The following is a 27,329-nucleotide window of genomic DNA, read 5'->3' on the forward strand; positions in this document are numbered from 1 at the left end:
TAATATAAATATCAGTTAACATCCATTCCTGAAGAACACAAAAATTACATTCGTGGTCATGATTTTGTGATTTTGAGTTATTGCCATTGAGAGTGGAAGTTTGCTTGATAGTAGAATTCTTGCTGATGAACTCTTGACAGCAGAGATTTGATTGTACCATATTTTTGAGAAGAATGTGCTAATGTTTGATGTATATAGCAGCCACAAAAGGTGTGTTTATGGTATACTGATGTGGTGAGAGAGTGGTCTATCTACTTCTCACTTGATAACAATGTCTAGAAAGGGTAAAAATCCCTTTGAATCTTTTCAGATTCTAGGATATAAGATATTCATTTTTTTTCACGATGGCATGTAATTCTTGCTCAGCAAAAATTGCTATTTCATTATTTTTATAATAATGAGTTCCTGTTATGCATGACATTTGATGGAATGACAATAGCATAAGGAATGAATTAAAAAAAAAAAACAGTTTAATGCTTTCAATATTTCATCTCAGTCAGAGAAACATCTTCCGGAAATACAACATAAATTGAAACAAACATACAGGCGATACAAAGTCCAACCTCCAAAGTTATATAAAATCCCACCCATGTAGCATACTCAATAAGTAGATATCCACCTGAACACTGACCGCATGAGGATGGGCTGACAACCTGGGATTTAGCCAACTAAGTTGGCTTAAACCAAACTAAAAGGATGGTATAGCATGATGAAATTCCATTTCCAGTTTGGGTAGTATTCAGTTAAACAAGGTCCTGCAGGGCATCTGTCGGAGAATAATTCATTTGTGCCTATGATCCTTGCAGAAAGTTCTACTAAGCAAGAAGTGAAGGAATTTTTTAAATTATTAGAAGATAAATGACAAAAAAGGAAAAGATGGTCCTTGTTGGGGATATAGAGCAGAGCAGGAAATGAATACCACACATATAGAAATGTTTTTAGAAAATTTAGAGAAAAGAGCAAAACTAATAATAATGGTAAGTACCTGCTGGATTTCTGTTCAGGATATGAACTGGACATTACTAACATCACATTCCAACATAAAGATATCCACATGTAGAAAAGATCCAGATGGACTGGAGAAGGTCACTTCAAAAGACAGGATGGTAAGTCAGTTGTTTATTCAGGAGGTGACCCAAAGCATCATCAGGTAGTTGTGATATTGAAGACAGTTCAGGCAAGAGACCTTCTTGGTTATAATCCCGTTAATGACAGGATACTTCGCATTAGACTTAAGGCTCATCCTATCAATATGTGAATTTTAGTAGTTTATGCACCCCACACAGATAGACCTGATGAAAAGAGTGAGGAATTCTATGAAAAAAGAAGAGATGCACTTTACATCTTAGGGGACTTTAATGCAAAAGTTGGAAAAAGTATAAGAGTTAGGCCTGAGTGTGGTATGTTTGGTCTGGGTTAACATAACACCCATGGCGAAAGACTGTTGGAATTTGCCCATGCTAACAGATTAGTTATTACCAATAATTGCTTCCATATAGCAAAAGTTTTAACTGAATATACTGAATATTTTTGTTGCCTTTCAACTGGTCAGAAAAATCTCAGCCTTTCTTACTTCTAAGGACAAGCTTCCACATCTTAATTATCCAGGTGTCCACCAGATTCCTTGTTCTTGTGGATTATCTTATTTCGGACAAACAGGAAGATCTACCTCTATTCGACTAGAACACCAGTCATATATTCAGCACCTTAAACCTGAACAGTCTGGACTTGCAGAACATGCCATCTTAACCAGAGTCCACTGGAAAAAGACAAGAGTCCTTCACAAAAGTCGGTTCCTCATAGAATGGCTTTATAAAGAAATGTGAAACTTTACTCCACTCTCCTAACTTAAACATATCTGATGGGTTATGTCTATCCCCTTTATGAGAGATAGTACTTTACAAATCAGCTAATCTTTCCTAACTTTTTATTGTAAAGAAATTTATTGACCTTTTTAGTTATCTTACACTAGCTACTTAGGTGGCACTTTTTGCAATTGTTGAAATTGCAAAAACCTATGAATATCAGATTTAACATGGGATCTAATCGAAAGAAGGCAGGTATTGAAGATGCCTGTGACACACAGGCAAAAATTATACTATTAAAAAAATCTTTTTACTTGAAATTTTCCATCATTAATTTTGCATTTACATCCTTTTATAATTGTTTATTAGTATAAAATTTTTCCTTGTCCTGCCTGATGTCTCTTCCAACTTCTCATATTTTTCAGTCTCTGTTTCTCCACCTGCCTTCTTTCGATTAGATCCCATGTTAAATCTGATATTCATAGGTCTCTTGGTCTTCTAATTGGGCCAAGATACTTCTTGGCCATATTTTTTATTATAACTCCTCCCCAAAGCATTTCAGGTGAGTTCTCCTCACTAGTCTCTAAAAGATCATCCAATTGAGTTGATGTTTCTTTTGTGAACCCACTAGGAATTATTCTGACGTCCAGTCTAGTGGGACCTGCCTGACTTGTAAGGTTTCATTCTTAGTCTTATTTTGGCTCTTACTAGCTGATGGTCTGTACTGTAGTCTGAAATACCCACAACAGACTTATAGTTGGACATCTAACACTGATAGGTTAAGGCACCAGAATGATTACATCCTGGCTCTCCAACAGTGGAAGACAAACATTTCTGATTTGCATACTTGTTCTGGAGCAGACTACAGTACAGACCATCAGCTAGTAAGAGTCCCACTAGACTGGACGTCAGAATAATTCCTAGTGGGTTCACAAAAGAAACATCAACTCAATTGGATGATCTTTTAGAGACTAGTGAGGAGAACTCACCTGAAATGCTTTGGGGAGGAGTTATAATAAAAAATATGGCCAAGAAGTATCTCGGCCCAATTAGAAGACCAAGAGACCTATGAATATCAGGTTTAACATGGGATCTAATTGAAAGAAGGCAGGTGGAGAAACAGAGACTGAAAAATATAAGAGAAGTCGGAAGAGACATCAGGCAGGACAAGGAAAAATTTTATACTAATAAACAACTATAAAAGGATGTAAATGCAAAATTAATGATGGAAAATTTCACGTAAAAAGATTTTTTTAATAGTATAATTTTTGCCTGTGTGTCACAGGCATCTTCAGTACATGTTAAGCTGAAATTAAACAATAACTGACAATTGCAAAAAGCGCCACCTAAGTAGCTAGTGTAAGATAACTAAAAAGGTCAATAAAATTTCCTAACAAACACCTATATATACAATAAAAAGTTAGGAAAGATTAACTGATTTATAAAGTACTATCTCCCATAAAGGGGATAGACGTAACCCATCAGATCTGTTTAAGTTAGGAGAGTGGAGTAAAGTTTCACATTTCTTTATAAAGCCATTCTATGAGGAACCGACTTTTGTGAAGGACTCTTGTCTTTTTCCAGTGGACTCTGGTTAAGATGGCATGTTCTGCAAGTCCAGACTGTTCAGGTTTAAGGTGCTGAATATAAGACTGGTGTTCTAGTCGAATAGAGGCAGATCTTCCTGTTTGTCCGAAATAAGATAATCCACAAGAGCAAGGAATCTGGTAGACACCTGGATAATTAAGATGTGGAAGCTTGTCCTTAGAAGTAAGAAAGGCTGAGATTTTCTGACCGGTTGAAAGGCAACAAAAATATTCGGTGGTCTTAAAACTTTTACTATATGTTCATTAATGCCGTGTGCATAAGGGATAGGAATGCATGTTATTTCTGTATTTGAAGAGAAAGACATTAAAACTACTCAAAACGCATTTGATGAAGGAATTCTTGTATCCATTAGATAGAAAGGAAGAAGTAATATATTGCAGTTCTTTCTGTAAGAGATCGTCTGAAGAACAAAAGGAGTTGGCCCAATGAACCAGCGTTTTAATAGTTCCTGCCTTTTGACTGGGATGGTGATGAGATTCAGCATGGATATAATGGCCAGTATGAGTCTTCTTTCTATAGACTGAGAAATGTAGGATACCATCTGGTTGGTGAAGAATTAGAAGATCTAAAAAGGCTAACTACTTATTTGATTCCATTTCAAGGGTAAACTGGATTCTTGGATGAAGTGCATTTAACTTAGTGAGAAACTGTTGAAGTTCATCAGAAGAGCCATTCCAAATAGCAAAAATGTCATCGACATATCTGAACCAATGAGTAGGTCTGGGAGAATTGTCAAAGATACGTTTTTCGAAATACAGTCATACTCCGACTTGCACGAATCCAGAGTTACGTGGTTTCTTATATGTACGTATTCCCATCCCGCTTCACGCCTCACCACTAGTCGTATCTTTCAGGCGCTGGCCGCATTCACCAGTGTCGCACATGTTGTGAACAAACACTGATGTGTTTCGCGTGGTCTCCATTCATTCATGATTTTTATAGTCTACAAACCTTGCGATTGTTTAATGTTATGTTCTTGATAAAAATTTTATCACATAAAAAATAATAATGTCATCCAAAAGAAGCAAGTCCAATTCTTCTACAGCTAGCAAGAAAAGAAAAACATTGACTTTGGAAACAAAACTCAACATTATTAAGGATTTTGAAGGCGGAATGAAAATTTGTGAGCTAGCAAAGAAGTTCGATCTACAGGAATTCACAGTAAGAACAATCATAAAAGAAAGGTTTACAAATTTTGGAGGACAAATTCTAACGAGGAATGAATTGTAGCCACAAGGCAAGGAATAAAAAAATCATTAGCTTGCTATGAAGAAATTTTGCGTGACAAGAAAAAGACATTATGCCATCAGACGAATCTATTAGATTTTATGAAACCATCGACATCGAAATAACTTTCTTTTTTTTATGTACGAAAAACTACAATTATGATGGAGATAGCAGGAGAAAGAGGATTGCTCATTGCTGTTCCTTCGATTTGTTGACACAATTTATTTTTAAAGGAAAAATAGCCAGAATGTATTACAAAATCAAATATTTTTACAATGTCTGAAGGAAATTCCTGTTGCAGTAATTCAATACTTTCAGATAAAGGAACATTTGTAAAAAGAAACATCTAAACTGATCATGATATCAGAAACGTCCAAATGACGATCTGAAATTTTTTTTTTTTTTGAAATCTAAAGTATTTTTTATATAACTTCTAGTTGAGGAAGTGAGTAAATTTGATAAAAATTTTGAAATTTTGTAAGTGGGACAACCTATACAATCCACAACTGGCCTCGATAGAATGCCTGGCTTATGAACTTTCAGAAGACCATACAATCTAGGTGGACGACCAAAGAAGGTTCTAAGTTTTTTCTTTTGATCTTCATTCCAAGTCAATACATTATCTATAAGAGAATTAAATCTATTCAATTAATGTTGATACGATGTAAGAGGCCTATGAGTTGAATAGTTGTGGAGTAATAGGGACATTTTTCTCTCATATTCCTTCCTATCTTGAATAACTACAGCCTTCCCTTTATCAGATTTTGTAATAATTAAATTATTTATTCTTCAGTGATTTCAATGCTTTAAATTCAGAGTAAGAAAGATTAGGACGAGGAGGCTTGGCATTAAAGAGAATTTTTGCACATTCAAAACATAACCTGTTTTGAATGTGCAAAACTTTACTCCACTCTCCTAACTTAAACAGATCTGATGGGTTAAGTCTATCCCCTTTATGGGAGATAGTACTTTACAAATCAGCTAATCTTTCCTAACTTTCTATTGTATATATAGTTTTTTTTTTTTTTTGTTAGGAAATTTTATTGACCTTTTTAGTTATCTTACACTAGTTACTTAGGTGGTGCTTTTTGCAATTGTCAGTTATTGTTTAATTTCAGCTTAACATGTACTGAAGATGCCTGTGACACACACAGGCAAAAATTATACTATTAAAAAAATCTTTTTACGTGAGATTTTCCATCATTAATTTTGTATTTATATGTCTACTCACGGTATTCCTTTACTAAGAGTTATAAAAGGATGTTTTGTTTAGTTCATGACCTGAAGCAAAGTTTAAGTCCAAACTGAATGCCATCAAGGCAGAGACTGGAAGAGGTTGATTTTCATACCACTACATAAGGGCAATATAATGGATTGAAAGAACTGTTAGGAAGATTTTATTAAAGATCATCCTACATAGGATTGAGTCCAAAGTTGAGTCAGAGATGCCTGAGTAACAAGGAGATTTTAGGAAAGGAAAGGGCATCAGAAATCAGATCTTTTGCCTTAGAAAGATCATTGAAAAGTATAAGGAATTTAGATTCCCTATGATATTCTGTTTCATAGATTACTCTAAAGCTTTTGACTGTTTAGCATGTGAAACTGTGGGAAGTAATGACAATAATGTACAGTAAGCAAAAAAAAAAAAAAAAAAAAAAAAAAAAAAAGACTCAGTAAGAACAGGCATTGGATTAACTGATTGGCTTCAGGTTGGAAATGGAGTTACGCAAGGGCAAGGATGCCTACTTTCTCCTCACCTGTTTAGTATCTATGTTGAAGACATCATGCATGTAGCATTGGATGAGGAATTGCAGGAATTAGGATAGGTGGCAGATTGATCAGTAATCAGAGGTACACTGATGATACAGTAATGACAAGGAAGAATTAGGAAAATTCTTGACAAAGTTAATCAGATCAGTAAGAACAGAGGACTTCAGCTCAATCCTAGCAAGACAAAGATTATGGTTCTTAAAGGAAATACAGACAGGGAACCTGAGAAACAAGTATATCTTAATGGGAAAGAATTGAGGAAGTCAGCAAGTCCGAGTACCTGGGATCCATTATTAATGTGAAGAATTGCTGTTCTTGTCAGAAGAAGATTAGGAATGGTTAAAATAACAATCAGAGACTTGTCTAAAATTTGGAAGGATAGATCTATCTCCACAAGACCAAAGTTGAGGATTTTGGATGATGCTGTTTTTACAACAGCAATTTATGGATGTGAAACTTGGAACCTAAAGAAGTCTGATAGGAAAAGGATAACTGCTTTTGAGATGTAGTGTTAAAGGCTGTTGAGGACATCATATACTGAAAGGTGAACAAACAGATGGGTGCTAGAAAGGATTGGTAGAACTTTAAGGCTCCTTAACCCTCTCATGCATAAGCGCCTCATATGAGGACACATTTTTCCTCATAATAATTATTCATTCATAATTTAGTGCTACTGTATGCATGTAATCCTCATCTGGGGAGACCAAAGTGTTCTTAGAAACCACACCAGATGGCAGGAGTTTCAACAGAGTTACAGGAATACCAATATCTCTGCAGTGCATGGTGGTATCAAGGAGGAAGTGAAAAGCCTGCTGTTTTGTTGATTTGAATTTGTCGATTTTATGAGTCTTCTGGAAAGGTCAGTATGGTTTTATATACTGTTATACCTTGTAGATGAAGTGTCAATATTTAATTTGTTTTCATGTTTATTACCATATTCATAAAACGAACTTGAAAACAACCTGTCCTCACATGAGGACAATATGTTTGTAAGGTAATCAATGCAGCAAATAGTTTGAGGTTAGAAAGTTCTTGTACAATATTTTTATAATTTTATTTATTTTATTTTTGCAAACATAAATGAATAGTAAGTGTGTTAATTGGCATTATCATCTCTTTTACAGATGGATAACCAAAAGCCAGGTCCATCAGGCATAAAAAGGCCTATTAATACAAGAGACTTACTGAAGAGGAGATTGAAAAACTGTTGAAAGAATGTTTTCAGTCTTTATATACAAAATGAAGCAAAGAGAATAAAACTGTTCTTATGTATAGTAATCCAAATTTTGATCATTCATGCAGTGTTTCAGCAAAACATAAATTGTTTATAATCTGTTTTGTCATACTTGTAATGTCTTTCAATGAAAATAAATTCCTTAGTCTAAGTCATTTCCATAGAAATATGTTGTAGTGTGTTGCCGTTAGTGTATGACCTCAGATAAGAACATCATTTTTTAAATAAACAGGACAAATATTTTCCGAAATTAATGAATTCATGGTAATACTGTAAAATTAAATGGTACTGTATCATGCCTTTATAATTTTTTATAAATGAATATAAAAATTCATGCATGAGAGGGTTAAGGATACTGAGGAAATCTGAAGAAAATTGAAATACTTGGGACACATTGAAAGGATGGAAGGAGAACTTAAAACAGTAATAGAAGGTTAAGTTCCTAGAAAAATAGGAAGAGGGCAGACCGTCAATGAGATAGATGGATGGTGAGTCTGGAATGACTGGTTATCAGAATTGAAGCCTCTAGAAAAGCATACAACAGTACCACCTGGTGAGGACTGGCGTGGCACATCACCGAACATCTGTGTGACCATACTGCATATGTGGATGTCCAATGAATGGATGGATGGATTTGAGTGAATGACCTTGGAGGACTCCTTGAACAACCTGTAAAAGTAATTCTCTTCTAAGTAGGGTATGGAGAATGCTTACCAATTTATCATGTGATGCTCTTTGAGGATGTGAGCAATGAGTCTGCTTTTTTCTTCCCTTTTGCTTTTAACATCACCTATATGTTCTTTGATGAAGAAAGGATTATATATTCTTTGATGATAAAGGATTAAACTAAATTTACTATATGTTCTTTGTTGCACATTTCAAATATTAAAATATTTGGGCTATTTTTCTTGATGCATCGCCAACATATGTTACAGCTGCCATACCTTTGCAATTAATTTCTGAGTTATCCCAGGATGGTTTGTCTGAAAATAAAAGTTTTTTTTTTACTGCCTTTATTTCTTGAGTAGCCATTTTGGAGGAAATGATTAAATAGGATTTGAAGTTCTTGTTTTCATTTGATTTCATAATTTTTTAGTATATTTAAGGCTCTATTTTTCAAGGTTTTGATTATATCTAATTTTTGTTGGAGATGATGGAATGAGCTTGCTTGTACCAATGTATGGTAGAGATATGTTGATGACATCTTTATCATTTGTAAATATACCCACAAAGACCTTAAATGATTTTGTATATTTTCTAAATGATCACCATCTGAAAATAAAATTCACATTAGAAAGAGAAAAGAATGGAAACTTATCATTCCTTGTCAACAGAAACATCACTGGAGGATTATAAGTAATAAGCTTTTCTTTATTAGTTTCCAGAATATGCTTAGCTAAAGATGGCAGTAATGATTTCAAGCACATTCCAAATATTAAGTTTTCATAGACTGTTTGAATTTACTCTCCCAGTATTGCTTTTGCTGTGTAGCGATAGATCCAAAGGGCTTTAGTCAAAGAAAATTTCTTTTTTTTTTTAGCTTGATGTGGTTAGGAATAAAGACTGCTGTCTCAACACCTTTTTAAAAATGCCAGCTAACTAATCAAAAGTGAAACACATCTTTAGCTTACTGTAATGATTGCACTGCTTGTGAGTTAGATCTCTATAGATTATGAGAATCTTTTCTTACACAGTGATCAGTATTCATTCTGATAAATTATAGAGACAAGGTAAGTATGCTACACCACTTGCTCTCCTCCAAACATGAATTATATAACCAATGATGTCATATGATATTTTATATAAGAAAATATAGAAATGCAAGTATAATCCAAGTATGGAATCTAGTCTCTGAAGCAAAATTCAGGAAGTAAAGGTAGGGAACTAAATGGATGTTGTAGTTTCTATATACTAATGCCAGAGGTATCAGGAACAAGAAGGGGAGATTTTGGCACTGGTTAGTGCAAACCTCACCAAAAGTTATAGGCATTAGTGAGACTTGGCTAACAGCAGATGATGTAATTACAGGGATTGAATGTGAAGGGTTCAGTATTTTCAGAATGGTGATACTGTAGATGATAGATGAATTACAGCAAAAAAGAATAGGAGACAGGAGGAAGGGTGGCTTTTTAATTTGTTTTAAATGAACAGCCACCCTTCCATTTATCTGGTGTGAGATTAAGACCAGTAAGGCAAAATATACAGTTGGTTGTTGCTATAACCAGGAATTCCTGCAGATGATACCTGGAAGACATGCATTGCCATTTCAGTACAATGAGTACAAGTTGAGTGATTATTATGGGGGACTTCAACTATGGAGATATAGACTGGAAGGAAGAAAGATCATGTAGCAGGAAGGAAATGAAATTTATACACCTACTAAGAGATAATTACTTAAGGCAGCATGTGATGGAGGAGACTAGGGGTCAACTTAATGAACTAAAAGGCAGGTGATTATGACAAGCTTAGGAAGAAGCTTAAGGGCCTCATATGAGGGCACAAATATTTTCCCTCATAATAATTATTCATTCATAATTTAGTGCTACTGTATGTATGTAGTCCTCATCTGGGAGACCAAAGTGTTCTTAGAAACCACACCAATGGCAGATCAAACTATATCCCGTGCAGTAATGCATGGGATATAGTTAAGGATCATCTAGAGGAAGCAGTATTAAATTGTACACCTAGGGTAAGGATAGGAGGATTAATCAGGAAGGAGCTAGATGAATGAGTAATATCATTAAGCACAAGTTGTATAAAAAGAAAAGGTATATAAAGAAAAAGGTGAACAGCATGGCAAGGAAGGCAAAATCAGATTATGAGAAAAATCTAGCAAGCAGGCCAAAGGAAATCCCAGAGTTCTTTTGTTATATAAAAGGAAGCAAGTAAGAGGAAGAATGGCTATGGAAGATTAACCTTAATAAGTGATGATGGTCATGAGGAGACAGAAGCGGATAAAACAGCAAGTTATTGAGTGACCACTTTGCAAGGGTATATCATCCTTGTGAAGTTACTGCTTTAATCTATGTGACAGACAATGTGGGAACAGATTTGGATGAATTGGAGGTTCTTAGGATATTGCAGAATTTCAATGTAAATACAGCTGTGGGATTAGATGGGATATCAGCTAGGGTTTTGCAAGAATATGCAAGGGAACTGGCAATGCCTTTGGCTAGGCTCTAAGTCTTGCTCTGGTAAAGTTCCAAGGTAAAGTTCCAAGAGGGCAAAATAATTCCCTTGTATAAGGGAGGTTCTAATACTGCAGTAGCAAATTATAGACCAATCAGGCATGGTGGTAAAAGTACTAGAAAAATTGGTAAAAAAGAGAATTCAAGAATGTGTAGATAAAAATATGATACTGTATGAGAGTCAACATGGCTTTGTGAAAGGTTAGTCATGCCTTAGTAATTTACTAACTTTTTATAATAGAGTAACAGCTGAGTTGGATAAAGGAAATGGCTACATGATGATTTTGCTGTTTTGCAAAGGCATTTGAAAGAATACCACATGGAACACTGTTACGCAAATTAGAACAAATGAGCAGTTACGTGATTAAGAGGGTGGCTGCTGGACAGATATCAAAAAATGTCATATGGAGGGGTAAAATTGAGCAAAAACAGGTGATTAGTGGTGTGTCGCAAGGTCCAGTGCTGGGATCACTGCTGTTTAATTTGTGCATAAATGATATAGGAAATAATCTGAATGGAAATATTCAGCTGTTTGCAGATGATGCAAAATTAGGTAGAGTAATATGAAGATGTGGAGAGCTTGCAGGGCAAAATGGGGCAAAAGATAATAGGTATCAGTTTTAATGTGAAGAAATGTAAACTTATGCAGTTTATGATAAATAGATTACAAGCCGTGTATCACATAGATTGCACTGTACTCCAGGAAATACATGAAACTAAAGATTTAGGGATGGTAGTAGACAGAGAGTTAAAGTTTAGAGGACATGTAGCTAAGGTTACTAAGGTAGCCCATAAGATTACTTGACTTTGAAGAACACATTAACAAGTAGAGATAAGGAAATTGTCTCTACTTGTTAACATTTCTCCACATTAAACTGATACCCATTATCTTTTTCTCATACTGACAGCCTATTTAAATCATCCTGCAAGCTCTCCACATTGCCTTGATTAACTATTATTCTACCTAATTTTGCATCATCAGCAAACAACTGAATATTATATTTCTCTTTATAAGGCCTTGATATGCCCACATCTGGATTATTGTGCTCAAGTCTGGTCCCCTAGGTTTTTTTGAGTATGAGGAAGTGGTGGAGAGGATTCAGAGGAGAGTGAACAAGATGGCGAGTGGCCTGTGGAATGTTCCCTATGAGGATAGACTGAGCATGTGTGAATTGCACAAGTTGACTGACAGGAGAAAAAGGGGGAGCTATGATAGAAACATTTAAGTTTTTTTAAAGGATTTTATAGGATAGATGCGGAGAAAATGTTTAAGCACTCGGTTAGAGGGGCCAGAACAACGAGTCATCTCTGAAAGTTGTATAAAGGTGTGGTTAGTAGGGATGTGAGGACTAGATTTTTTGCATGGAGAGTTTAAATGAGTGGAATGGGTTGCCAGAGTCAGTTGCGAGTGCTTTGTCTGTTAATGGGTTCAAGGAGAGGTATGATAGATTGTGTGTATAGATTGGTCTCCTGTGATGAGTCTTTGGACTCCATGGAGGTGCTCATATAATAAAAATAATAATAATCTTATGAACTTTTTAATAAATCTCATTTAAGTGTCATTTGCATTAAAATAATTTTCACTGATTAATCAAATCATATCAAAAAGCTTAACAATTTTCCAACTACACAACAACTGTCAATTACATTAAAAATCATTTTTCATAGTTATATTAATTATTATATTGAATCTATAATTTAGGCAGGAAAAAAACATACTTTTTCTTTAATCTTTTTCCAATAAAGTACATGGCTGTTGCTCCAAAATAAACAATAAAAAAGCGTCCAAAGGAAGAAAAGTTTCTTTCCCATTCACCAACATCAGAAAAATAATTAAAAGAGTCTACCGATTCATTCATTGTTCTATAAATATTTGGAGACAGAACATGGACCAACTTGTTATCTACCCAGCGACGCCATTCTCTTTCTTTCCTGTAAAAGGGAAAAATTTGATAATCTTAAATATATTTGCATAAGAAAGAAATATTTATTTCAAGCTGGGATCCCATAAAAAAATTTTGAAATTGAATTCTCTGTTTTATTTTGTTCCTCACATTATATCCAATCAATGTTAGAGGTCATGTATATATCTAATTGAGCATGTGAATATAAGTAAATACATATAAGCTGAAACAATTTATGATATAAATTTATGATGAGATAATCTATGTAAATAAAATTTGCTATTTATTACCATAAAATTTTAGCATATTAAAATAAAAACAGACACTGACACTATCCCCATTGACACAATACCTATCATACCTCTCCTAAAACTTATTCACTGTTTAGATGCTTACAACCTCCTCTGGCAATAAATTCCACTCATTCACCGCTCTCCATGTAAAGAACCTAGTGCACCTACATACCCTTACTAACCACTCTTAAACAACTTCCAAGTGTGACCCTTGTTTTCCCCCTACTCCTCATGATACTGAAAAATTTCTTTTGTGATCTTATAGAATCTCTTTAGCAACGTATAAATTTCCATATCCTCTCTCCTCTGCCTGTCAGCTAAAGTCTGCAACCCACAAACACACATCCTCACAGGAAATTCCACAACGCCGTCACCAGGTTGGTCATTGTTGTACATAAACCACGTCCTGTGGAATCTGATACATCTGCAAAACCTAAAAAGTTTACCCTGATCTTGACAATTCCATTGTCACAGGAAACAAAGTTTCCTATTTTTTTGTTACTTTCTATTGCTTACCAGTGTATCCTTTGAAAATGCTGACAGATATCAGTCAGTGAAACGCCGGATATTAAACTATTATCTACTTGACTAACATACAGAATTAAGTCTTTAATTATTAATACTAGTGGTCAAGAAAAAGGTCATAATATGGTCATTTGTTCTGTTTTACTTGCATCAGGTGTGCAGTCTAAAATTATGGAATAATATTTAGATTTTCGAATTGATAATAAAATTGTATCCCTGATTGCATTACTTAAAGTTTCCAATATTTCATTTTGACTGTCTTTACTCAATAGTGTACTCTATTGTTTCCTTGTAGGGCCCTTCAAACATGATTTTCCATAATGGGATCAAGCTTCGCAAACAGTTCGACTAATTTTAAAAAATTGCCGTTATTCCTTTCATATAATTTATCAGATGATCTGCAAAAAGCTAAATTTTGGCTACCAAGGAATTTTATAATTTCAATCAAGCGTTCTAAAACACTCGTCCAATATTTCTTTTCCATTTCATACATGCTTTGAGTCTGGCAATCAATAGCAGTTTTGTTTTTAAATTTTTATCAAGTTCCTTCCATTTTAAGAAATTTTTCATGTGAGTTAAACTAGTCTCATGTCTATGCAAAGTTGTACTTACATTTCTCCAATCGTTATAACCTTCTACAAGACTACTTGATTCGGTAGGTGCAAAAAGTTTGCAACAAAAGCAAAAAACAGAATTTAAAGTTTCGGAATAAATGAGGCATGTTCATGGCACGAGCTCTCAGTTTTCCATTTTTCTATTATAATATGCGTCGCCAAATTTACGACCATATATATCTCTGAGATATATTATATTTTTCTTTTGAACAAGCCCCATTTCAATTAAAACAACTCGTAATTTTTCATCAATATTTCCCCATTCACCTGGATCTTCTAAATTTACAGAGACTAACAACGTGTTAGTTTTGTGGTCAACTACGACTAAATCTTCTCCTAACTGTTTTTCACTTAAATCCTGCATCTTGTTCAATAGTTGCAATAATACTTTCATGCAAACTGGATGATGTATCAACTCTGATTTCTGATCTATCGAGTTGGTTACAATCTGCATCAGAATATTTTAATATTTTAACAAATTTATTAAGAGCCCCAGTTTGTTTCTTAATATCTGCTTCCTTCACAGCATGACGCTTACAATTTTGTGCACCAGATAACTTTTTAATTTTTGATTCCATTTCTATTTTATACTCACAAGAAATTATTACACAACATGACACAGAGACGAAACAATAGTCCGCACTGTGCTACTGTCAGCAGCCTACTGAGATCGTACTGTTATAAATCTACTGTTGCTATCCTGTCATTACTGTGACAGGATAGCAACAGTAGATTTGTTTGTTTCCCCAGTTTGTTTCTTAATATCTGCTTCCTTCACAGCATGACGCTTACAATTTTGTGCACCAGATAACTTTTTAATTTTTGATTCCATTTCTATTTTATACTCACAAGAAATTATTACACAACATGACACAGAGACGAAACAATAGTCCGCACTGTGCTACTGTCAGCAGCCTACTGAGATCGTACTGTTATAAATCTACTGTTGCTATCCTGTCATTACTGTGACATTGTAAACTTTTATTATTATTTAACTATGTATACTTGTAATTTCTATTAATTACTTGTGATGTCTTTTTTTTTTAATTTATACTTTATTCTTCGTTATTCTAATGTAGCTGTGTGCGCTTTCTCCTCTCTCTAGCTCAGAATCTCTCGTTTATATTATTACTTGCTATGTTTACAAGAAAGTCAAGTAACATTCATTTACATTACTATGACATGTACACAAATTTAAACATTAGGGAGATTGCTTTCTCTATCCCTCTATAAAAACTCTTTAGCAAAATTTAGAACCTTTTTTCTTCAACTTTAAATACTTTCTTTAACACAAAAAGTTATCTACTCTCAGTTTACAAATTTTACTCATTAAACTCCAAGCTTACTCGCGAAGAGGTTACCTAAATCTCTGTTAAGTTATCTTTACAAATTTGATATCAACTTCTAACATGTCAATTGATTCTCTTAAGGACACTTCTTAACCTTATTAAACATTAACCATATATCTTAAAAGTCTTTATAATACAACTATAAGAGGAATTATATAAATGTTTTGAACTTACAAAGGCTCTGTACCTCACAATCAGTCAAAAGTCTTTCACTAAAAGTTCTATGGCAATTCTTTCATCTCAGATCTTCATCTGGAATTTTGGCTTCGGCTATATTTGATCGAGAGCATAGCGGGACTCGTACAGCTCCGGAAAAATGTTATTCTCCCACGGCAAAAAGAAAAACTTACGAGCGAAGGCTTTGGGAAATTTGCCTTGCCTTTTCTCCTCTATTTGAAATTGCCTGGACAACTGCCGTCTCAAGTAGCTTGAATTGCTGCCTCCAAGAAAAAATTAAATTGCCATCAACTGTCAATCAGCATCCCTCTCTGGACTGGAAACTTTTCTCTTCTACAGCGTTTGGGACTTCTCCTTTCAGCAATTTGAAAGCTCTGTCTGTGGCCTAGAAGTAATTTCTCTCTAGTGACGTCTCGAACCGAGAAGCTCCTCTCTCAACCGATGTCTGGGTATGGGATGCTCTCTGACGATGTCTGAAACTGAGCAGCTCTGTCTCTCTTCGGCAACGTCTGGGACTGAGCAGCTATAGCAATGTCTGGAACTGGGCAGCCTCCTCTTTGACAGTGTTTGGAACCGAGCAGTCTCTCCTGTCTCTCTGTGGACGTCTCTGGAACTGGATCCCCTTCTACTTCTGCAGCAATCTCTGGATCCGGGCAGCCCCTTCTGTTTGCTTCAGTTCCTTTTTATTATGCCTCCTCTGAGACCTTGCATGAAGTTTGGCAACCCCCCAAAGAATCGGTATGATTCTTTCATCTTAAGTTTCAAGTTCGGCACGCCTTTTGTTCTCCTCCGCTTTCTTTTAATTCTAAGTTGCCGGCCATCGGAAAGTTATTTAAACCTTTGACTGACTTAGCAGATGTTTACACTTAGAGCCTGCAAGCCTTTCTCATACAAACAAATTTTAATAACAATCTTTCTTATGCCACCATGTAGATCTATTACATGTAGCTTCGGCAATAAAAACATTGCCTTTGTTTTTAACACTCTAACATATTCTTATTAAAGCAGTATATACAGTTAATTTCCAGAGTGTTATTTACAATAACATCTAAAACAAACTATACAGAGACAAACAAAGTTTATTTTTACAATATTCACATGGGACCTAACCTAAGTAAACAATCGAATGTAATGTGCTTTGAAATATTTAAGCTACAATCGAGTTTTTACAGTACCATATGACTGGTTATGTAGCAACAAATATTTTGTACAAAAATTTGTTTCTGCGCATTAAAAACATTCACTGTATCACTTCAGATTCTGCAGGCAAGCATTTAGCCTGCTCTCGCTGCAAAATTGTAAACAGCCGGCAACATACAATTTTTTTTTTTTTATTATGCAGTGTATACAGCCTTACTTATTTTAATATTGATCATTCTAAGAATTTTTTGTTTTTATGATAAAAATTTTGTTTCTTAAAAATGAACTTATGAACTGTGCCCAAGCGGCGCCATCCACATGCCCACTTCTGCCGGCCCTGATAATGTCATTATCTGCCTAATGAGATTCAATAACTGGGAAACTGCATCAGGCTCTTCATAATCATTCCTGTACTCATATGCATCTATCCCAGAGGTTAATAACAAGAGGATAATAACATTATCCTCCGTGATCGCGCTACCTACATCCCACTAGAACACGACCCCACAAAAACACAAGTTAAGAAATTAAAAATCTTACTTAAAAAAGTAACCTCCTGGCCCCCTGACGTCGCGAAAAAACTTAAACCTTTCCGCTCCCGGCCCCCCTGAATATACAGTTTACCACAAAATCCACAAACCCAATTCCCCACTCAGGCCTATAGTAGATGCCACCAATGCACCTTGTTACAGACTGTCTAAACAGTTGGCCAACTCTCTGTCCCCCCTCACCGGAAATTCCGCTTCCTACATAAAAAACTCAACCCACTTTAAAGCCCTCACAGAAAATTTAACCTTGAATAATACAGACATATTAGTAAGCTTTGATATCTTCTCTTTGTTTACCAATATTCCCTTAACTGACACTTTATCTCTCTTAGAAAAACTTTTTTCCCTCTGACATCTTAGATCTCTTTTCCTTTGCCATCAACTTTGGGTATTTCTCTTGGAAGAACAAAATCTACAAGCAGATAGAGGGAACTGCCATGGGTTCCCTCCTCTCATGCCCCCTTGCCAATTTCTATGTGGAAGATTTCGAAAACCGAGCCATAGACTCAGCCCCACTCAAACCTTCTATCTGGCTAAGATATGTAGATGATGTGTTCTCCATTTGGCCTCATGGCCCAGACACGTTAGACTCCTTCCTCTGTCATCTCAATAGCCTACATCCAAGAATCCAGTTTACTATAGAAAAGGAAAAGAACAATTGTTTACCCTTCCTAGACACCTTAGTCACACGCCTGCCTAATGATACACTTGCCTTCACTGTATAGAGAAAACCCACACACACAGGCAGATACATTCACAAACTCTCCCACCACCACCACCCCTCGCAACAATATGGCATCATTAAAACTCTTACCAAGAGAGTCCACAATCTTTGTTCCAGTGGAACTGCCCTCACTACTGAGCTTAACCACATACACAGAACTTTCCTCTCCAATGGCAGCTACAGCAAACACAGTATCAAAAAAATAATCAATTCCTCCCCCATTCCCTGTCCCTCTCGTCAACAAGATTTTAAAAATGCCATCACCATACCCTACATCCGTGGCACTTCGGAAAAAATAGCCAAGATACTAAAAAAGTATAACCTACACACAGCATATAAGACCTACCGCAAACTTGCTACCCTTATCCGTTCTACGAAAGATCAGCTCCCTCCTCTCTCTCTGCCTGGAGTTTACAAAGTACCCTGTTCCTGTAAGCTTGTGTACTTTGGACAGACAGGCAGATCAGCATCCATCCGCCTGGAGGAACACAAGTCGTACATCGTTAAACACAACTATGGCCATTCAGGCTTGGCTGACCATGTTTTGGACACCACCCACAGAGTATCATGGAAGAAAACCACCATGCTCCACCACAGCAAATTCAAGAAAGAGAGACTTTTCTTAGAAGCAGCAGCAGCTCTCAGAAACCAACCAAATCTTAATAAATACGGTTGTATTAAGCTTCCGAAGATTTGGGAAACACTCATCACCAGAGGTCCCACCTTACATTCCAGGCCACCTACTACCGCCCTTAGAGGGCGCTCCACCTAGACAGGACTTTAGTGTCACCCACGTGGTTGGGCTTAGTATTGTAAGTTTTTGTGTGTATGTTACATTAATTGTTTTTGTAATCCCCGTAGATGTCCTAGTGACTAGGACGAAATATAGGAAGTATTAAATTCTATTTTAATTCTTTTTGAGTGTTGTAAAAAAAATCCATTAAACCTCCAACATAATGTCCTCACAGCACTTAAGCCTCTACACAAGAATCACAATCTTTACTTTCTTACTTTTCATTTTGGTTCTTCCAACACCTTATTTCAGATTATCCCATTTAATAATATCTTTATTTTTAGTAATAATATCAGCTGTGAATAAAACTGAAGCAGTGAATGTTGCTTCAATTTTATTCATATTTTTACTAATTTGCACATCTGATAATGAACAAACTGTACTACTAAAATTATCTAAGTAATATACAATTTGTAAACATTTATGTCTATTTTTGTCACTGTAGAAAGTACTGACAGTAAAAAAAACTTATAGGTGCTTGAACTAGCACTTTTTGTATACAAATAAACTACTACAGAATAATTGAGAATGAAACTTTTTACTTGATATCTTCTGTACTTCTTCCATTCACTTGATTATCTTGGAACATCAGGAAATATGTATGCAGCGATTCCACTACAGTTTTTCCAGTTACTTCATCATGATAAGTTAGGGAAGGATAGAATTTCAATACATCATTCAAATCCTGTTTAGGATTTAGAAGGTAACTACCCAAAATGCTAATAACAAGTGAAGACTCAATCAATTGCTGGTAAAAAAGAAAAAAAAAGGAAACAAAATAAATTTCTACATTGCAAAACAAACAAATAATTCTACAAATCAATCCTTAAAATTGATTTGTACAATTATTTTTTCAATAAATATTTTATAAAAAGTTGCTTAAGAATCAGATTGGAATTATTATTTTTTTTTTTTAATGTTCATTCCAAACACATGGTTCTTTAACTTAAATGACACTACTACAGTAAATGTACAAAAAGGAAACTTATTTAGATATGGAAACCCAGACACAGTACTTTAAGGAAATACATATGAACAATGATTATTCCATGCCTACAGTACAGATTCCAAATGAGATTCAATGTCTTTGCAGTTCAGGTAAAAAGTTGGATAACTCCAAAGTATAAAAGGCCATCACTGCGATCTTGTGATGAGGAGCATGTGCAATTCTGACCACATGCAAAAGTTGCAATACCAAGCTAACAGTGCCCATATATTTACTTTCATTAGTTCACTTTTTAAGGTTTCACTATCGGTCAGCACTGAAAGTTTAATTTTTTTCACTTAGTTAAAAGTAAATTATACTTGATAAGAAATTATTCTTGTTTAATTGCTTATAAATCTTTGCTTATAAATATAAGCAAAGTTTGTGAGTGAAATATCTTCAAGACTAGGCTACTTGTATACAGAAGTTGATGACTTTACATCAATTGCCTCAGTATCCTATAATGTATAGTGCTCCCCTTTGAACGTGTATGTTGCTTTTCATCGTGGAAAGAGTCACTACCCATATCAGCTTCAATCTGTACTGAGGTCTCATCAGTGACAGCTGGACCCAGGAAGAAAATACTGAGGTTGATATGCTTTCAACCTCAGTATAATATGGTGTATTATCATATTATTAAAATACTCTAGATCAGATATAGTTATAGAAAATTTTTATCACTTGGTACAAAACAAAATTATACTAGACAAGAAATTATATTCTTGTTTCTTCGCCAGCTAATAAATTACTCAGAGATCATGTTTGTGAAGGGTTACTGAGGCACATGTTTTATAATACAATGACAGCTGAGTTGAATAAAGGTAACAGTCTTTGCAGATCAGGTTCACAGTGATATTACTGGACTTTGTAAAGGTTTTTGAGAGGATACCACATAGAATTATAATCAATAAATTGCAACCCACTGGGATGTATATAAAGATGGTGAAGTGAATAACAGGGTGGTTGATAGAAAGATATCAGAAAGTAGTTTATTCATGAATAGTTCAGTAGAAAGCCTGTGACTAGTAGCATGTCACAGGGCTCTGTTCTTGGGCTGCTAATATTTAATTTATACATTAATGATATAGTAAAGGATCTGAGAAGAATATAAATTATTGTTGGAAGTTTTTTCACTTGGTTATACTATAAATTAAAGATACCAAGAAATTATATACTTGGTTTAATCCTTTATCCAAGTGAAACCAAACAAAGTTTACAACTGAACTATTTTCAGGACTGGGGGCAACTCATATAAGGAAGCTAAGACTTCACATCACTTGCCTTAGTATCCCATAATGCAAAGCACATCTTGCAGAAATGTATAATGCTGTGCATTATGAAAAGGGCCACTACCCAGACCAGTTTTGAGCTTTATTGAGGTCTCATCAGTGGGAGCCAGACCCAGAGGTGATACTAAAGTTGAAGTAATGCAGAAGTCATATTTTCATATACAAGTTGCCAAAAGGTGTCACACCTTATTATCAAATTACTCTGGATTAAAGAAAGTTGTTGAAAGTTTTTTCACTTGGCTATACTATAAATTAAAGATACCAAGAAATTATCATTTATTTGCCGATGATGCAAAATTGGGTAGAACAATAGTTAATAAAGATGATGTCAACATTCTGAAGGATGATTTGGATAGACTAGCAATATGACAATAGGAGAATGGATGTCATTTTAATGTGGCAAAGTGTATGGTTATGCATTTTGGGGGAAAAAGATTACCAGCTGTGTACTACATTGGAACTGTACTCTAGGGAATTGATGAAGCCAGGGATTTGAGGGTGTTAGTGAACAGGGAGTTAAAGTTTAGAAGGCATATTGCAAAAGTGACTAAATCAACTCATCGGATTACTTGGTTACTGAAGAATATCCTGACAAGTAGGTTATTATACCACTTCACTGGTAAGTTCCCATCTTGACTACTGTGCACAGATCTGGTCACCTGGGTTTCTTGGGGATGTGGAGGAGGTAGCAGATCCATGGAATGAACCTTATGAAGACAGGTTGAAGATTTGTGAGTTACAGAAATTGGCTGACAGGTGGAAAAAAAAGGGTGACATGATTGAGACATACAAATTACTGAATGTTTTTTCAAAATTAATACAGAGGAAATTTTTCAGTACAGGTCAGGTGGTGGGAGAACTAGAGGCCATCATTGGAAAGTGAGAAAGGATGTAGTTAGTAGGGGTGTCAGGATTAGATGTTTTACTTGGAAAATGGTAAATTATTATTATTATGGGCGACTCCAGGGAGTCCTTAGAATCATCGAGAGAGGCCCTAAACATCATGTCCACACAACTATATGACATTCTCACAGTATCTATCATATCTTTCCTTGAACTCACTCGCCATTATAGCACCCACAACAGACTCTGGCAGCTTTTTCCACTCATATTTACTACTCTAAAAAGTAAAGAACCCAGCTCTAACACCCTTGCAAACCACACTCTTGCCCAGCTCCCATAGGTGTCCCCTAGTTCTCCCACCACCAGTACTGATCTCAAAAATATCCTCTGAATTAATCCTATAGAAACCTTTTAGCAATTTGAATGTCTCAATCATATCTCCCCTTTTCCGCCTATCAACTAATTTCTGCAACCCACAAATCTTCAACCTGTTCTCATAAGGTTCATTCCACAGGCCTGCTATCATCTTGGTCACTCGCCTCTGGATCCTCTCCACCTCCTCCCCATCAAGAAGAAACCTAGGTGACCAAATCTGGGCACAGTAGTCGAGATGAGGTCTTATCGAGGCTTGGTACAAAGGTACAATAACTTGCTTGTCTCTGCTCGTCAAAGTATTTTTCAACAACCAAGTGAGTTGATGAGCTGATTTAGCCATTTTTGCAATGTGCCCCCTAAACTTCATCTCCCTATCCACCAACACTCCCAAGTCCCTGGCCTCATCAATCTCCTGGAGTACAGTTCCATCAATGTGGTATACTGCTGCTAATCTTTTCACCCCAAAATGCATAACCTTACATTTTGTCACATTCAATTGACATCCATTCTCCTTAGCCCAGAACTCCAATCTATCCAAGTCGTAATGCAAGATTTTGACATCTTCTGCATTCATTATTACCCTATCCAACTTTGCATCATCAGCGAACAAATGAAATATTCCTCTTAGATCTTTCCCTATATCGTTAATGAACAAAATAACAGCAGTGGTCTAAGAACAGAACCCTGCGGCACACCACTAGTCACAGGCTGTCTTTTGGACTCTACTCCTGAATAAATTACTCTCTGATATCTCTCCATCAACCACCCACCTATCCATCTCACCAACCCTATATCCATTCCCATATGTTGTAGTTTATGGATTAGAATTCCATGTGGTATCCTATCAAATGCCTTAACCAGGTCCAGAAGTATCACTGTAAACCCATTACCCTTATCCAGTTCAGCCGTCACCGTGTTATAAAACTCGAGCAAGTTACTGAGGCATGATCTACCCTTCACAAAGCCATGCTGTCCCTTGTAAATGAGTGGAATAAATTGCCAGTCATGTAGATGCCATGACTGTGAATGAGTTCAAAGCAAAGTATGACAGATACTGTACAACTGTTGGGTAGTGCATGGCATGATGTTTAGGACCTCCCTAAGGATTTGAGTAGCCCATAATAATAATATGGTGACGCACCATTTTAATGAATTCTGCATTGATTCAACCTCAGTACCTTTTTGAATCTAGCCCCTACTCATGTGGTTTTCTGCTGAAGTCAATCTTGATTATTGCATTCCATTGGAAACTTGCCTATGGCACATGGCAATGCCCTTCAGTGGGTGCTTGAACTTGGAAATAAGCAGTTTTTGCTGGCCGCTTGCAGAGGCTGGTATTTGGCTCAGTGGTGAGTTTCTTTTTGCTTATCAGCCGGTAAAGCCAAGGCGTTTACAAATGTTGTCTGGAAGAACCCACCACTGAGTATTCTGGAGTGATCAAGGGTAACAAGTCAAAATAATCCTTTCAGATCACTCAGTGATGTTAGAGTGATCTAAAGCAATGTTCCTTCTAATCTGAGTATGTGCACACTGACATGGTAACCATGCACACAAAATTTTTGCTTCCAGAATTTCTAATTTTATTATTATTATTAATATCTGACATTTCATGGAGTCAAAGAACTCATCATGGGAGGTCTATACTCTCTCATGCCAAAAAATCATCGAGCCATGCCTTGAACCCATTCACAGTTTCTGCAGTCACCACACTTTCAGGAGTGATGACTGCAAAAGTTCAATGCATTCCACTCTCCATGCAAAGAACCTGCTCTTCTCACTTCCTTGCTCACACCCTCCTTTTACAGCATCCATGGATGGTCTCTGGTTCTACACCTGTTTCCCTCTACTATATGAAATATCTTCTCCACATTAATCTGGTAACAACCTCTCACCAACTTATATGTATCAATCATATCACCCCTCTTCTTCTATTCCCTGATACTAACTTAGTAAACCTTCTCTGGACTTTCTCCAGTACATCCTCATCCCCTTGAAAACCAGGTGACCAAATCTATGCACAACAGTCTCACCCCCTCCCCCTATGTGGCCTAATCAAAACCTTATAGAGGGGAACCATAACCTCTTTGCTTCTACATGTCAATGTCCTCCTCATTATTGCCATAATCCATTGGGATGTTCTTACAGTTTTAACAATGTGACCCTTAAACTTCAAATCTCTGTCCACCATCACTCCTCAATCTCTCATCTCCTCCACCTCCTTCAAAATTTCTCCATTAATTGTATACTTTTGTACAGTCAATAATTTTTGAATGTACTATAACAAACAAATTATATGATAAATCATACTTGTCACTTATTTTATTTGGTAATTTTTTCAATGTCACCACTCCAGTAGTACTCTAACCTATTCCAACTGTTTAGCCTATGCCATGTGGACAAACCGATGCTGATGTCAGCAAGTTGCAGAGGCATTTGTTTAGTGTCTACTGTCTTGACAGTAGATGCTCTAAACAAACATGCCTTGAACTCATGCAAACAGTATTGGATTTTTGTAGCTATACAGATTTAAGTGAATTAATTTAGTGCTTGCAATTTTACAGGTTATAGCTAAAGGGCAACAATAAAATTAGAACTATTATATTAGTGGTTTTACTTCTTGTAGATAACATTATACGTTGGTAACACGACTATTAAATTATTTCAAGAAATTACAACGTATACTATAATATTAATAAAAAGAAACTTTAATCACTACTTCCTATATTTTGGCAATGTCACATCGGCATCGTCACGGGAACATAAACTATGACACGTGCATGCAGGTACTAACAATGAGCAAATCACGCAGAAGAGAGAAACTAATGTTGTTCCTAGAGTCCTAAAGGTGCCCCCCTAGTGGGATATATTGAGTTGTCTTGGCTGATGTTCTCATGATGCAAGCATCCCAAACTTAGGGGCAGTCTCATTCACCCAAATTTGTTGAGGTTTGGAAAGTTTTTTTTAGAGCTGAGGCTGATTCCATGAACAATCTTTTGTATTTAAATTTGCTTCAGTGTAGTAAAGTGGCTTTCTTCCAGAATATTCTGTGGCAGATATCCAGAGCACGGTCAGCAAACCCAGAGTGGTTGTATTGGTGAAATCGGATGTAGTCTTTGTGTTCTGATATCCTGACATTAGCTGTCCTGCCTGTTTGGCCATAGTAGGACATTTTAAAGCTGCAAGGGACCTGGTATACTCTGGGTAGGTCTAGGGAAAGTGGCTGGTCTTTGGTGGAGCGGATAAGGGATGCCAATTTCTTATATAGTTTGTAACAGGAAGTCAGGTCATATTTTTTTAAGATTTTGGTTAACTTTTCAGAGGTGCCCTGGATATAGAGAATGGTGATTGATTTAGTGTAATCTTTGTTATGAAGGGGGGGGGGGTTGTGGTTAACTGGTTTTAGTATTTTTTGGGGGTTGTAGCCATTGGCTAAGAACATGTTAAGGATGTGGTTAGGGCACTGTCATCTGAACAGATTAATTTTGCCCTGTTATATAGGGTTTTTATAACTCCATATTGTTGTGAGGGAGGGGGGAGGGTGAGACTGTTGGTGAATGTAAACGGTTTTCTGTAAATGGAGAAGGCAAGGGATCCATCAGGCTGGCGAGTAATCAGAGTGTCTAGGAAAGGGAAAGTGTTGTTTTCTTCTTTTTCCAAAGTGAATTGGATTATTGTTTGTTTAAGTGTGTTAAGAAGATGCAGAATGTATCTGAGCCATGCAGCCAAATAGCGAATACATCATCAACATAGCATAGCCAAACGGTGGGTTTTTGTGGGGCTGAGTTTAAGGCTTTTTCTTCAAGTCTCCATAAAGAAGTTGGCCAGGAGTGGAAAGAGTGGTGAACCCATGGCTGTCCCCTCTATCTGTTTGTAAATTTTCCTTGCCAAATGAAATAGCCTGAGTTCATTGTGAACTGAAATAGGGCTGGGATATCGGGAGGTAATTTGACTTGGATGAGCTCTAAGGTATCCTTGAGTGGGACATTTGTGAATAGGGAGGAGACTTCAAAACTGACCATTAAGTCAGTGTGTTGGAGTGAGAAGTTTTCTATACTGGCTTTGAAGTGGGCTGAATTTTTTGTGTGTGATGGTGTGTTGCCAGTATAGTATGTGAGCACTTTGGCTAATTTGTATGTAGGGTAATCAATGCCATCCACTATGGGATGTAATGGCACATTTTGTTTATGTATTTTTGGAAGTCCATAGACCAATCTAACAATAAAGCATTAAGTGTACCTGTACAGTCTGTTTGGTTGAGAACCACAGTGACATTTCCCTTATCTGCTTTGGTGATTACTATTTCTTTGCTGTTCATTTATTGTAGAGCTTTATATTCTCCTTTGGCTAGGTTGGTTTTTGGTGGTCTTGCTTTGGAGTTTTAGGATTCTTAGGAGTTATGGGGAAATTGTGGCCACGTGCAAGTGTGCTGAGTGCCTCAGGCTTCATGGTAATGGAAGACAGGTTGATTACAGTGCTGAGTGGTAGTTGAAGTTTGGAGGTAGAGTTCTTTTCCAAATTTTCAAAATTTTTGATGTGCCGACATTGTATTTTTTTGAATTCTTTCTCTGCTGAAGCACATGAGACATCATAGAGAATCGTCCAAAGGTCGTGGTTCAGTGTGGCGAAAAGCTCCTCCTCTAGTGGTTTTACTATATTAAACCATCAAAATTTAACATAAATTTAAAGTGGAAAACAAATGCAAATTCATTTAAATTTGGGTGGCTGGAAAATGTGTTGAAATGGACACTAATGTCGCATTAAATTTAGAATTTATGGCTTGTGACTTTCACTAATGTGAGCACAAGCTATTGCATACATTGGGTCTGAGAATGGGAACTTGGGCCTGCAAAAATTAGATGGAATACTGATCTGAAAGATCACTGTTTTTGGAGATAATTTCCTGTACTTGTAGAGTCCATATCAAATCCATATTTTTCG

The 27,329-nt window shown here is 36.1% G+C and overlaps 1 protein-coding gene across 1 annotated transcript in view; it reads right to left on the reverse strand.

The window, feature by feature from the left end:
- LOC150098420 (prostaglandin E synthase 2-like) overlaps positions 1 to 27,329 on the reverse strand; it is an 81,368-nt gene that overhangs the window by 12,498 nt on the left and 41,541 nt on the right. The window contains exons 3-4 of the mRNA XM_090405581.1: positions 19,442 to 19,647; positions 12,552 to 12,764 (exon numbers count right to left, since the gene is read on the reverse strand). Coding sequence (XP_090261707.1) covers positions 12,552 to 12,764; positions 19,442 to 19,647 — 419 coding nt within the window. The remainder of the gene's footprint in view (positions 1 to 12,551; positions 12,765 to 19,441; positions 19,648 to 27,329) is intronic.

Source organism: Typopeltis vanoorti, chromosome 15 (assembly GCF_054136105.1).
Source record: "Typopeltis vanoorti isolate ZY-2024b chromosome 15, IOZ_Tvanoo_1.0, whole genome shotgun sequence".
Taxonomy (NCBI): domain Eukaryota; kingdom Metazoa; phylum Arthropoda; class Arachnida; order Uropygi; family Thelyphonidae; genus Typopeltis; species Typopeltis vanoorti.